This window comes from Arvicola amphibius, chromosome 10 (genome assembly GCF_903992535.2).
Source record: "Arvicola amphibius chromosome 10, mArvAmp1.2, whole genome shotgun sequence".
NCBI lineage: Eukaryota > Metazoa > Chordata > Mammalia > Rodentia > Cricetidae > Arvicola > Arvicola amphibius.
This window is the reverse complement of record NC_052056.1, coordinates 105,940,957-105,955,950: the sequence shown is the minus strand read 5'-3', so window position 1 is coordinate 105,955,950 and position 14,994 is coordinate 105,940,957. Positions and strand designations below refer to the sequence as shown.

The 14,994-nt window shown below is 37.9% G+C and overlaps 1 protein-coding gene across 6 annotated transcripts in view; it reads left to right on the top strand.

The window, feature by feature from the left end:
* The window catches only part of Pds5b (PDS5 cohesin associated factor B), a 152,903-nt gene extending 138,183 nt beyond the window's left edge, over positions 1-14,720 (top strand). For 2 of the 6 annotated variants that reach the window (XM_038345927.2, XM_038345928.2), the window contains exons 29-35: positions 448-510; positions 1,212-1,357; positions 3,152-3,257; positions 7,203-7,642; positions 7,746-7,856; positions 10,312-10,450; positions 11,873-14,720. In XM_038345927.2, coding sequence (XP_038201855.1) covers positions 448-510; positions 1,212-1,357; positions 3,152-3,257; positions 7,203-7,642; positions 7,746-7,856; positions 10,312-10,450; positions 11,873-11,908 — 1,041 coding nt within the window. In that variant the 3' untranslated portion in view covers positions 11,909-14,720. The remainder of the gene's footprint in view (positions 1-447; positions 511-1,211; positions 1,358-3,151; positions 3,258-7,202; positions 7,643-7,745; positions 7,857-10,311; positions 10,451-11,872) is intronic. The other 4 variants (XM_038345932.2, XM_038345930.2, XM_038345929.2 and 1 more) reach the window with 4 other exon arrangements.
* The last annotated feature ends 274 nt before the right edge of the window (positions 14,721-14,994 follow it).

The following is a 14,994-nucleotide window of genomic DNA, read 5'->3' as shown; positions in this document are numbered from 1 at the left end:
GAAAGGACACTGGACTCAGAAATGTAGCTCTAGACAAGTGTGGACCAGAGTGGAGGCCACAAGGGATTATCCAGAGTTTGTTTCAAAGTCTGAAGCCATGCCAAGAGCACAGGCAAAACTTTGCCAAAGCATTTGTGAATTAATAGCTTTTGATCCAGAATGGGAATTGGATTGCTGATCTGTGGAGTCTGAAGTTACAAGCCCTGGATGAGGTTTTAGAAGGTGGTGTGAAGAAACAGAGCTTAGATATAGGGATAAGCCCAAGGCTCTGGGAGCGCTGCCAGGATACTCACAAACCATGTCACAGTACAGTGTTCCACAGGCCCTGGTAGAGACTCTTCTCTGGGCTGATTGAATACTAGCGTGGAAAGCACCATCGTCCTTTTTGTAGTGAAAGTTCACAGAGCTGTCTTGGTACTCACTGACTGCTTTTTCTCTTGCTTACAGAATTTCAGTAACACCAAAAATTACCTGCCTCCAGAAATGAAATCATTTTTTACTCCTGGAAAAGTATGTTTTGAGACTTGTTTTAGTATTTATGTGGAAGTTAACTTTGGTGTGATTATTGGCCTAATTGTGCTGTTTTGTTTCTTAAGGAATTTTTGTGTCTCAAGATAGGAAATATAATTAGCTATCTTCCATTTTTTGATTAAAAAATTAATTATACTTACTATGTAGATGCCAGCTAAACTGCACTTAAAAAAAGCTTATAGCAAAACTATGGAGACCATTATCCTTTAGGCTTTTCTCATACCAATCTATACAATAATCTTAAATATGATGTTTTATATCCTTCTCTAGCAAGGTTCCATTTTCATGATTGGTCTATATTTCATTTGTTGTCTTACAATGGAAATCTTTTCCTACAAATAATTAAAATTTGGTTGCTCTGTTGTTTTGGGGGGGGGGGGGTTGCTGTTTGTTCTGAAATGACCTTGCTAGATAGCCCAGGCCAGCTTTGAATTTGCAGTACTCCTTCCTCAGCCTCCTAAGTGCTGCAGTTATAGGCATGCACTGTTATACTGTGTGTGTGTGTGTGTGTGTGTGTGTGTGTGTGTGTGTAAGTGATAATTCAGTTCATTATCTTTATTTTGTTTAGATACATTTTTATGTAATTGGTGTGTAAATATGTTGAAGTTGTTGCTAAGAGTTCTTGATATGTGAGTTTCTTTTAGTGTTAAATAAGAACTGTTATGTATTTCTTGTTTCAGCCTAAAACAGCCAATGTTCTAGGAGCAGTTAATAAGCCACTTTCATCAGCAGGCAAACAATCTCAAACCAAATCATCAAGAATGGAAACTGTGAGCAACGCAAGCAGCAGCTCAAATCCAAGCTCTCCTGGAAGAATAAAAGGGAGGCAAGTGCACAATATATGTCACATCTCGTTTGATTCCAGCAAAGCTGTGCGATCTAAAATAGTACCATTATAAATATTTGATGACAGTGAATAGAGATGAGTTGATAGTTACTGACAAACAATAGACACTTACCTTTTCATATGTCAGCTACTGGGGTAATCTCTGCTAGTACATACAATAAATATTTAACCTTATTGTTTATTAGTTGTTCATACAGTGGTATACTTGAATCGTTAAAAGTAATGAAATCAGAAGCTAGAAAGATGGCAGAGCAATTAAGAGTACTGGCCACTCTTCCATTTTATTCAGGTTTGGTCCTAGCACCCTGTAGCAGCTCACAGCCATCTGTAACACCAGTTTCAGGGATCCAGTACCCTTTTCTGCCTTCTACAGGCACTGCATGCATGTAATGTATAGACATACATGTAGGCAAGTCATCATACACATAAAATTCAGAGGCCAGAGGGTTGGCTCAGTGTGTAAAGACACTTTCTACTAAGACTGATAACTTGAGTTTGTCCCTGGAATTAACATGGTAGAAGGGGAGAAGCAACTTCCTTGGGGTGTCCTCTGTCCTCTATACATGTTGCAGTACTTGAATGCACTTGTACACACACAGTAAATGAAAAGTGTTTTGTTGGCTTTTTAAAACAGAATTATTACACATTAGAGTCAGTGCATGAGGAAGGTTGTATAGAGCAGTGTTGCAGAGCCTTTACTTTGGAATGGCTTCATTATCACACTGGTTTGTACCCAGTAGGAACTTTTTGGTAAAACATAGAACGTCTTAATAATGTCGATAATAGCATGGGGTATGTATTTTATACTGTATGAATTTCTTTTTACTATGTATAAACTTTGCTTTTTGTTTAAAAAGTAATTTTATCTGGGCAGTGGTGGCACATGTCAAAGCAACAGGAGGCAGAGACAGGCAGATATCTATGAATTTGAGGCCAGCCTGGTCTACAAAGTGAGTTCCAGGACAGCCAGAGCTAAACAGTGAAACCTTGTATCACCACCCCACCAAAGTAGTTTCAGCAAGAATTCCTCGTTCTCCTTTTTCTTGTAAAACTGCACCTTCTTGTTATCTAGAGCTTGAGATTCATGAGTTCTACAGTATGTAAACAGATTGGTTTGTTTTGAGACAGAGTCTCTCTGTGTAGCCCTGGCTGTCCTGAAACTTGTTGTGGCGACCAGACTGGCCTGGAGCTCATAGAGATCCATCTGCCTCTGCCTCCTGAGTGCTGGGATAAGTAGATAAGGATGATGCCAAAGACTAGACCTTTGTAAGAGCGTGAGAACATGTGCTCTACCTTATTCAGCAAGTCTGTTAAGTATCTGCTACGAGCCATGCACAGGTTTACACACTTGGTAAAATTGTCAAAAATCAGTGCTTACATGTGTTAGCTGGAAGAAGTCAAATAAGAAACATAATGACTTTGCATGTTATTGCTACAGAGAGAAGTAAAGATGAGGGTAAGGAAGGGGCATGACAGAATTAAGCTGCATGTAGGCCTAATCAACATACTAACAACAGGTTTTAATTTCCATGCGTCTGATTCAGAATGGAATCTAGTTTTCAAAACATCATATGAAAAATTAATTTACTATTTTCTTAATTTATTAAATGGGCTACATTGTGTACTGATTTGGTGCTAAATATGATAGGAAAACATCTTTAAAATGAATAAAGTCTTTGCTTATGAAGTTATAAAGCTATACAATGAAACAATAAAAAAAAGCTTTTAAGGTTATTTGATTGTAGAAATAATTGTAGATGTCTCTATTCAAAGGCTTGATAGCTCTGAAATGGATCACAGTGAAAATGAAGATTACACAATGTCTTCACCTTTGCCAGGAAAGAAAAGTGAGAAGAGAGACGACTCTGATCTTGTAAGGGTGAGATGCTTGGTTGACTGTGTGGTGCTGTTATAGCAATAGCTCTCATCATTTCTGTTCTGTAGCCAGACATTACAATCCCAGTCTAATCAGGCATGTGATAGACTTTCTGTGACTTTATCTTTAGAGGCAAACAAGTTAGTTTCATATTCAGAATTGTTTGCCTTCCTTTTCTGTTTATCACAGTATTTTAGTCATGGTCTTAGGAACAGTAGAGTGCAGGTCCCAGAATTTGCTGCCTGCTTTAGAAAGTCCTTGTTATGTTGTAAATATCAGTAGAAGTGGCTGTAGTTTGTAAATGTTACTTGAAGGTAGACAAATTTGGTGAAATTTCATTGAGATAAAGAATTCAATACTCCAATACAGCCCAGTGGATTTGTAGCTGGGTCTGTTTGGACTCCTCAAATGAACTCTGAATCCATTTTCTTGTCTGTAAACTGGATAGTTTAGGCTTGTCAGCCTAGCAATAATGAGTTATCATTCATTAATTGAATAAATGAATTAGCCAGATAAACTGTTGATGCTGTCTCATTGTTACAATGATTTATGCCACTGAGCAATAGTTACCATAAAACTAGTATGTTTGAGAGACAGGAGTTATCAGTAAAATAATTATTTGTGCTTTCTTTGGAATTTTATTTGCCCCCTTTTTCCCCTCTGGCATATTTCCATTGTTTCAAGTTTCTCCAGTTTATCTAGCTAGGTTGTTTTATAATTAAAATTTTTACTAAATCCTTATTAGCTATACTGTCAGCTAGCTTTTAAAAGTTTTACCCAGTGGACTGGCTCAGCAGTTAGCAGCTTTTGGCTGTTGCTATGGTGACCCCATATTTGAATTCCCAGCGCTGTCTTTAACTCCAGTACCAGGGCATCCAAAGCCCTCTCCTGACCTTCACAGGCACCAGATGTGTAGGGTGCACAGATATGCATGCAGGCAAAACACCATTACATATTTTTAAAAGTTTTTCCCAAGTAGAATTAAAAATAATAGCTTAGAGAAACATAGGATCATTAAAAGAAAGGAGTCCTATTGCTGAATTTCTAGAAGATAATCTTTTTTTTTTTTTTTTTTTTTTTTTTTTTTTGGTTTTTTGAGACAGGATTTCTCTGCAGCTTTAGAGCCTGTCCTGGAGCTAGCTCTTGTAGACCAGGCTGGTCTTGAACTCACAGAGATCCGCCTGCCTCTGCCTCCCGAGTGCTGGGATTAAAGGCCTGCGCCACCACCGCCCGGCTAGAAGATAATCTTTAAGTTAGTAAAAAATATTTGCATTTTTTTAGTTCTACATCTTAGTTAATCAAGAAAATCCTTCTTTATTATAATCATGCTTGAAAATGAAGTTATTAGCCAGCTCATGATTTCTTTGTTTTGGTAATAGAAACAAGGGCGTTCTGAGTTTGAGGCCAGTCTTGGCTTTATAGTAAGCTCCAGGCCACCCTGAATGCCACAGGGAGGCCTTCTCTTTCCCTCCCTCCCTCCCTCCCTCCCTCCCTCCCCCTCCTCTCCCTACTTCCCTCACTGTCTCTGTCTGTCTCTGTCTCTCTCTCTCTCTCTGTCTCTCTCTCTCTCTCTCTCTCTCTCACACACACACACACACACACACACACTTACACACACCAGCAGCAACAAACGTAAAACAAATAAACAAGGTCAAGGGCTAGGGGTATAGTTGTGCTTGTCTACCCTATACAAGACCTCAAGTTTGATTTCTAGCACTGGAAAGGAAGATATAGAAAGACAGCATGTATGTATGTGTTCATGCGTATAGCTCACTTCTCTCTGGTGATTTTTGCTACATATCAGATGGATTCTGTTCATCATAGTGACCTCTGTGTTACAGAAAGACAAGATGGGTATACAGTTTCATCCAGAGCCTTAAACAGAAGAAGTAGAGAGCACTTGTTTGGGAAATCTCAAAACCAGGGTTGAAATGGTGATAGTTTTCTCTCAAATGAATATGTAATAAAAATTTAGTGATTATTTTTTTTCTTACAATATGGAAAAATTAGTGGACTTTAAAAGGATCATTATAACCGTCACTGGCCTAACAAGACACCGGTGGCCAGTGAGATACAGCGGATGCTACTGCAGCCCTAGACATGCTTTCCTAGGGTGGGTAATCTATCAGCTTAGAAATTCAGTTCCTAGAGACTCACCTCCATCAAATTCTCCCCCAAAGCCCTCATCTCACATTGTCTTCAACACATGAGGGACATAAATTCAAACCATACCAAAAAGAAAGTAAAGGTTAAATATATTTAAAAAGAGTAGTTGAATATAGGTAAAGTACTAGGTTTCCCAGGAAACAACCCAGACAAAAGAAATAATTCCCAGAATACCGGGGCTGAAGGGGTGGTGTTATTTTTGAGGCAGAGTATCATGTCACCCATTCTGGCTTTGAATTCACTATGTAGCAGATGGTAACCTTGAGCTTCTGATGCCTCCCCTTGTGCATACTGGGACTGCTGCTGAGTACAACCACACCTGATTTGATGAAATGCTGAGGCTCAAAGCCAGCTTTGTCTGTTCTAGGCAAGCACTTTACCAGCTCAGCCACTTCCCCAAGTTAGAGTTTTTGTTTATTTTTCTCTTTTGCAATAAGATTTTACTTACTATTTATTTATTTTATGTGTATGGATATCTTACATGTGTGCCTGGTACCATGGATGCTGGGAGAGGGCATTGAGTTTTTCTGGAACTGGAGTCACAGATGGTTGTGAGCTGCCATGTGGGTGCTGGGAATTGATCCCTGATCCTCTGGAAAAGTAGAGGATCCTAACCACAGAACTGTCTTTCCATGCCCTCATTCTGTTGAAATTTTTAAGAGTGTAAATTTGCACAGACTTTTTGGAAGTTAAATTTGCCTATAAGTATTCATACATCCTCTCATTCTTGGGCATCTATAAAGAATTTTCTCAATCTCCATTTGCTTATTTATACATAAATTCTCTTAATATAAAGTAAGATTTTATTTTAAATTTGGAAACCCTAGTCCTTTTTGTTTCTTTGTTTTTATATTGTTTTGTTTTGAATTAGTTAAATCTGCAAAGAAGGTCTTTGATTCTGAGATGTTTCAGGGTTTCTAGTGTGGGAAAAATGTGTTGAAGTTTTGTGTCTAACCTCCATTTAGAAAATAAAAATAGTTATGACATCACAAACACATGTAGCACATTGTGTGGTTTGATTAAAGCTAGGTAAATAAACTGTGGGAAGGGATGCTTTAGTGTCACCTGGATACCCAATAACTGAGTGTGAGGTGCTCATCTTAACTGAGAGACACACATAAAGTACTGATTTGAGAGGGCTCCCTTTGAAGCTCTGTATCCTGAATTTAAGAATAAAAGACTTCGCAGTGGGTGGCCCCATACCCAGGAGTACATGGACAGCACAAATTGTAGATGTGGCTTTTAAGCATTAAGAAGTTGGAGTGTTCTTGGAGGAGTGGGGATGAGTGTTATCAAAATACCCTGTAACGAGTTCTCCAAGACCTAATAAAGATTGTTGTTTATTTTAAATGAAATTCTACTCTGACTCCAAAGAATTTTAAAAATCAAATTCTAGTAAATAGCCTGGTGAAGTGGCACATGTTTGTCGTCCCTACTACTCTGAACTCTAACATGAAAAGAAAGTTTGATGTCAGCTTGGGTAACCTGATGAAACTTTGATTCTGAAAATTGGATAAAATAAAAGTAGTAAATAGTTGTGGCTGCAGTATATTTAGAGCTGTACATTTAGATACGTATTCATGATAGAAGTAGATGCAGAGTTTTAGGGTTGTCTCATTGTTCAGGATGCTAGCAGTTTTAGTTTTTGTTTGCCATGCTGGAGCATCAACCCAGGGCCTTGCACATAGTAGGCAAGGGTTTTTCCACTGAACCACACCCTAATTCCTAACAGTTCTATTTTTCAAAACCTAATTTTAAAAATTGTGATCCTCCTCCCTCCAGTCTGAGTTGGAGAAGCCTAGAAGTCGGAAAAAAGCACCTGTCACAGACCCAGAAGAGAAATTAGGTATGGATGACCTGACTAAGTTGGTACAGGAACAGAAACCTAAAGGCAGTCAGCGTGGTCGGAAAAGAGGCCATGCGACTTCAGAGTCAGAGGAGCAGCAGTGGCCTGAGGAGAAGAGGCACAAAGAGGAGCTCCTTGAAAATGAGGATGAACAGAACAGCCCGCCCAAAAAGAGCAAAAGAGGCAGGCCGCCAAAACCACTCAGTGGAGGGACATCGAAGGAAGAGCCAACTGTGAAAACATCCAAAAAAGGAAACAAGAAAAAACCTGTACCTCCTATAGTAGATGACGATGAAGAAGAAGAAAGACAAATTGGAAACACAGAACAGAAGTCAAAAAGCAAACAGCACCGAACATCCAAGCGAGCACAACAGAGGTGAGTATGTGTAACCTTAAACTGCAACCATCGGTACAGTAAATATACTTACCACAATGTAAATCATAATTTGATGCTATCCACATTTGGGTCTTCCCCAAAGCAGAGCAGAATCTCCTGAAAGTAGTGCAATTGAATCCACACAGTCCACACCACAGAAAGGACGAGGAAGACCATCAAAAACGCCATCACCATCACAACCCAAAAAAAATGTGTAAGTTGTAAATAATATTAAACTTCAATCCAATTTCAAATTATTTTGCAAACTTCATAAGTTTATAAGCGTAATTATTGCTGTATTTAAATTCCCAATATTTTGTCCCATTATACTAGGTAAAATAGACTTATCTAGTAGGAGGTTAGTAACCCAGTTATTAATAGTTGTACATTCTTATAGGTCTAGAGAAATCTTTATAAATGAATGCCAAATAGTCAGTTATACAGCCTTATGGTATACAAACATATTCTTCAACAAACCCTATACATCAGCCAGGTTTCCTCATTTCTGCGGACTGTGATTTTTCTTAGTCATTTCTCTTATTAGTGGTTCCATTTGGAGAGAAAGAAATGGTACTACATCTTGGTTTTCATCCTTTGAGCTTGTGTAACGTAATTGCCATTTTTCTTCTTAAATTATGTCCATAGAAATGATTACAAGTTGCTTTTCAGCTTTTAGTGTAGTTGGCACTTGAATCTGTGTGTATTTTTGGATAGTTGCAACATGTAAATGTATTCATAAGAAAGGCAGAGCAGTTCCTCTGTCCAAAGTCATCTCCACAATATGAGCACCAGCATTGACAGCTGCAAACTGGGCAGGGCTGTCTTCTGTCTCAAAGTAGAACCAGAATATCATGTCCTACTAGCCAGAACTGTCCTCTCTATTCCTGAGCATGCTCAGTATATAACTACCCAGTACTTGACTTTTTGTTTTTTCATAATTAAAACTTTATTGAAAAATCGGTATTGAAATTGGAGTTCATAGTTGGGTACCTTCAAAAGCAAACATAATTACATTGTCCAGTCTACTAAGACCTGATACTATGCCTGGCTTTTTAGAGTTTCCAGCACATCTTAGCTAAATACTTGATTATCATAGAGTTTTCCCTGTTCCTGTGTGTTCCACAGGAAGAGGAAAGGTTGCCTGAGTGAGTCAGTGCTTCATGCTTTTTCCATATAATTTTTCTATAACATTAGAAGTAAAGGTAAGTACATTATTGGGACAGCTTCCTAAATGTGTTTGGTCCAGTGAACAAAACCACTGTTTCTTAAGTAATAGTCAGTAGCCTGACATGAGTTTTATAACAGATAACAGTTTTAAAATACCCCACCCTTATAACTCACTTATTTTCTTTTACTATCTGGACATCATAAAGTTCAAGGCTCAAGTGGTTGTGATTTCCCTTCAAGTTTCGTAACTCTTTTCACGAACGTTTAAGACCTAACTATATCTTTTACAAAATCAGTATAGAAGTAAGCTTTGTTTTATCTTACACTTTTTGTATAGTTCTTTTTCAGACCTGGAATAATAATAACATGTTATAATTTATCTGTGTTTTGTGTCCTAACTATAATGTAATTGAAAAATATTATCATTATCATCCATGTAATTCTATATGATGGCACATAGCAGACAAGAACTCTTTTTTTCTCTTCAGGCTTGCTCTCCAGTGGGCAGGTCATCACTATGTAGTCACATGTAAATATGGAACTATAACTCTGGTATATGTCCTGAAAATACTTAGGGCATTATAAGACCATATAGTGGAAGGACTTGGGAATTGGGAAAGTTTTCTCTTTGGAGTGTTACAGAGAATTGATTACTTGAAAATTCTAGGAGTCGTTGAGATGAGATGGCTCAGTAGTGAATACACTTGATGCGAGTCTGACTCTGTGAATTCAGTCTCCAGTACTCACGTGGTAGGAGAGAACCAACTCCCTCAAGTGTCCTTTGACCTCCACAGGTGCACCGTGGTATACATATATATAACACTAGTGTATAAATTTATAAAAGAGAAGTAAGAGAAAGTCTGGAAAAGATAATTCTTATGGGGATAATACTATAGTTGAAGTTTCTGAAGTATGAAAAAATTGGTAAATACAAGAAACTAGAAAAGGCAAGGGATTTACTGGATTGTAACAGGAATAGAGAGTTAGGGCAGGACCATCTGAAGGAATGAATATGCAGGGTTATTCTCGGTTCAGTACAGGGGTTTGTTCAGGGTGATACCACCTGTTCTGTGTTTTTAAAGGGTCACTTTGTAAAAAGAAAAAGCCAGAGGTGGGAATGAATGGTGGTAGCAGTATCGGTGGGGAGGGGTGAGTGGGTTCATGTTCCTCTGTACAGTGAGAGGAAAGTGCACAGTTCTTCACTCAGAGGATGCTGCTTTGAGCGGCGTTCTGTGATGAGGAGGAAAGATGAAATAGGCGTCAACTTCAGGGTTGCGAAGTCCTTTGTGGTGATGGTCTTGGCCACACCTTTCTTTTCTATAATTTTTGTAGGATTCTCAGAGAAATGTTTAAGGGTCAAGATAGAAACTTGTCTCCTCTGACATAATTGAGGATGAAAATGGCAAGAATTCATTCATAGGTTATTTAAGGCATTCCTTCTAGTGAGTTAATCCACAGCTTAAGATTGGAATTCTCATTTTCTTTTATGTGTTTTGCTCTAGCCGTGTAGGACGCTCCAAACAGACAGCTACAAAAGAAAATGATTCGAGTGAAGAAATGGATGTGCTTCAGGCCAGCTCTCCTGTCAGTGACGACACTGCACAGGAAGGAGCAGAAGAGGAGGACATTTCTGCAGGAAATGTACGTGCTATTGAAGTGTCATGTGTGGTATTACAGAATGCAGAAACAGAGCCAGTCTGTACTTTATATCAGCTCCACTTAGCACTTGCTGTTGTCTCTAATCCTAGATATTTATGCTTTTGTTCATTAGTCTGTCAAGTTATTTACTTTCCAACTTGAATAATGGAAAAAGGGGGGAGCTTGAACTTACAAGAATGATAGGTGAACCTGTCATCTGAATGCCGAGTGGTCCGAGGAGTGTAGCAGTTTCACGTTGCCAGTCCAGGCACTGATATCCATGAAGTGTTCACTTATATTTCATGTATGTCTTTGACGTTTCTGTTTTGAGTCTAATGATATAAACCAGAAGAAAGCCATACTGAATAAGACTGACTCTTGAAGTAAAGTCAGCCTTTGGGATTGAAGTATAAACCGACTTTGTATTGTTGGCAGCATATGCTGCTTCTACAGAAGGAGGAACTGGTGCTTTCCAGAGACTTTCTTCTTTCATACAGCAAATGGTGTTGCTAGTTACCACATATTTCTCATTGGAAAAAAAGGAAATTAGCATAAATAGTAATTGTTTTCTTGACACATAAATACAAAAATTTTAGGTCAGCTTGATCAGTTTTCTTCATTTGGGATACTTGAGTTTGGTCAGTTCCCAGAGCTGGACTCTGTGGCATGATTCTGTCTAATGTGTTCAGCAGTTCCCTTTGCCGAGGGTCTGCTTTGTTTGTTAAGGACTTTGAGGAGGGGGATTTGAAAGTAACAGAGAACGACTGTATATTAGGTTCACTTAAAATCCTGCTCTCCTTTACTTATGCTGTTTTATTCTGACCTTGTTGGATTTTTTTGTTTCGTTTGTTTGGTTTATTGGTTGGTTTTTGGTTTTTTTGAGGCAAGAGTTTTTTTGTATAGCTTTGACTGTTCTGGAACTTGCTCTGTAGATCAGGTTGGCCTCGAACTCACAGAGATCCGCCTGCCTCTGCCTCCCGAGTGCTGGAATTAAAGGCATGCGCCATCACCACCTCCGCTTGACTTTGCTTTTTAATCAGTTTTAAGCTTCCTGTAGGCCTTGCCAGTAAATGATAGTATGTTTGAACTTGAGGTTGTGTAGATGTGTCTGCAAGGGCTGGGAGCCAAACTTACCAGCTTCTGTCCCAAAATGGTCTAGTCCAAGAATCAAGTGTTTTCTTTGCCACAAAAGGTAAGGAGAAAGATGACGAATCTGAGAGTCTTTGTTTGAGGGCTTGTCCATGTGCAAACGTCAGAGAGGCCTACGTACCTGAAGACAGGAGGAAAGAGGGAGGTGCTTCTAGAGAAAGCAATACAGAGAAATTCAGAAATCTGTGAGAATAAAGATGGGGTGAAAGCAATGGTTATTACTTGTTGTGAATGTAGATGTGCTCACATTAGTTAACGGTTGGTTTTTCTCTTCAGGTGCGACGGAGAAGTTCCAAACGAGAAAGACGATGAACTCATGTAATTAACTTTGATTGTGAAAGCTTTGGGGGGAGGGAAACTTTTTTTTTGTCAAGTATGAGGCTAAATAAAGCCTTTGATGCACAAAATGGGACTGCCAAAGTGTGGACAGTTGGACCTATGATGACCATGGATTCATGGTCACATGCGCCAGCCTTTCACATAGCGATGACATTACTACGGAGTCATGTGAAAGTGTCCTGTTTGATGGCTGTGTAGACATAAACTAAAGAAGAAACATGTAAATAGCCCCTCCCCATTTCTGACTTCTGAAGTGCTTGTATAGCTTTTATCTGCGGCTTTAAACTGACAGGACCCCGCTGCTTACTGGATCTGTTCATCTGAAAAGCATTTGTTAGGATGGATCTTAAGCAGTCGTCCGTCAGTGTTTGTATTTGTATTCTCTGCAATTTTACTGTGAAAATTTGTTTTTCAACAATTGGTGTCATTTTCTTGATGTCACTGTTTGTTGGAGTTAAATGGTCTCTTCCCCTCTGTATCTCACCTGTGTTTACCCAGGGCACCCTTCATCTGAGAGGTGCTGAGCGCCTGCCATTACACGAGCGCACCTCTGTCAGGACACCCGCAGATGGTGAACTAATACTGAAGTTATTTGATGGCTTTACACCTCAGTATTGGTCCCAGAATTTTCTGGCCTTTCATGGCAATGAAAATTTTAAGAAAGAGATTTAAAATATTTTAATTTTAAAGAGTGTGTTATAAAATAATGTACTAAATCCTTTATTCCATTCTGTCATCTTTTTCAGTTTATATTAATCTACTGTATCAATAAAATTCTGTAATTTCAATGGGCTTTTAATAGTCTAGATTGTTATTGTGTATAGATATTACTTCTTGAACAGTATGTTCTGAAAATGCAAATTATTACACTATAATATAAAATCTGATATATACACATTAGAAAAGTTCTTGTTCTCCATAACCATGTAAAGTTAATCAGAAACAAAAAAATTATTGATGCAGTGTATCTTTATAAATCTGTTCTTGAAAGCCAAGTGTTTTGTATTTTATAGTGAGTTGCATGTTCATGAAAAAATGCTGATCATGAGATGTGCTTTTTCTGTAAATTCATGCTTAGCCTTAGCATATGATAGATGACCCTTAACATAGCTTTTCATCAAGAGTTTATAATTGTACTTTATTTTGGAGCCAAAAACTGTTGTTTTTTGGGGGGTGGGAGGAGGGTGGCAGTGATCTATCTAGTCTGGGCTGACACTGTAGGTGTCACTCTCATAGACACTGAGTGAGTTCCACTGCAGCTACAACAGGAGAAAATGGACATTTGCCTGGGTTTATCTTAAAGGTCTCTTTGTTGTCATTATATCTACAAAGTCTGAAGATGAACTGTTGAGACAGTGTTCTTTATATAGTTGTATGAACTGTATTTTGAACCAAAATGTATTGGTTGCCACCTTATGCTCACCTGAATTAACTTTAGATTTATGGGTGCTGAGTTGTTTTTGCACAGTTGTTAACAACAGAACAGAAATTACATTCTACATTACCGATTTATTCTGTCAAATAGAGAGCATTTTCATACAGCACACCTTTATGTTTGAGGTATGTTTCCGAAATTGGCTATAATAGATTGGGGATGCAATAAAGAAATGACTATTTTGGAAAATGACATTTTGCTATTTTCCAGTATGTACCACAAATGATGTGATTATTTTTCTTTTAAATATTTCCTCATGTGTATGAAACACTTTATTTTTAAAAAGATGCTTGAATTGTGTCTTAAATCTTTGAGTGTTGCACTTGTCTGACACCGAGAGCAACGGGAGATGGGAGGCTGCAGTCGTCAGGGCAGCTAACACTGGATTCTGATACTTTGGATTTTAATGTTTCACCAGCTCGGCTCTCCAAACAGTGTTGTTTCCGTTTTAGCAGTACAAGAGCATGTTTTTAAATTTATGGCATAAATAATAAAAGATAGCTTTGTATTTTTGTCATCAACTAAACTGCATTGGAAATATTTATGGAAGTCTGTCTTTAAAGCCATTTTATAAAACATATGAGAATTATGATGGAGGATTTTTATTTGCGTGATGATCATTCACCAGATTTCATTGCACATTAATGCTGTGCATCAGTTCATGACAACATGGTTATTATTGATTTTGTTTGTGTTCTTTGCCAATAAGTCTGTAATTTTTTAACCTGTCTGTTTACTTGTGAGGATTATGATGTAAAATTTTTATTTTTGTATAGAGAAATAGGTGCAATAATAATCAAAATTTCTGTCCTGAGTCTTCATCTTAGGGACTTATTATTACATTTAAACTTAACACTTCTTGCACTAATATTTAGAGAGCCACATACTTTAAAATGAAGCTAGTTGTATAAAACATTAGTTGTTAGCACACTGCAGTGATCATACTCATTTGAGAATGTGTACTGTCTGACATTAAGGGACTGTGTAGCTCATTGTTACAAGCGACTGCAGGATCTGTTGACTCCCTGTGAGTTTTGCTTGCTGCCGTGCAACACTAAGCGGTTCAGTGCCCTCCACTGTGCGGAGGCTAAAAACGCACTGTAAAACTTGTTCTAGACATTAAAGCTCAGATGACTTTCTGTATCTTCCTACAGCTTGCAGGTTGTGACTTTTAAGAGTTCCTTTGGCATAGTAAAAGAATATGGGGGGTAAAGATCTGTTTAACTTAGGCATCTCTCTACCGCATAGTATTATGTTGCCATAATGAACGAAAGGTCTTAGAGAACCAATTTCCAGACACAGTTTTGGATTTTCTGTGAAGTTAAATAAACAAAAGCTCATGTAATTATATTTTTATGTGACTGAATATATATTTACCAGAGAAAGTCATGTTTTGTGATTTTTTTTTTTTTTTAAATTTTGGATTCTTTGTTTCCCAGGGACATTTTCATAAATTTTATGTTTAAACTTTTCATTCAAAATCTTGGCTGGCAGAAATTCACTACAAAACTATTTTAAGTTAAAGAATTAAATACCTGAAAGATAGTGTAAAATTTGAAACTAAGTTCTCTAAAAATAAGTTGTTGGGTAGCTTATCTACTCAGTAAACATTATGAACCTATTA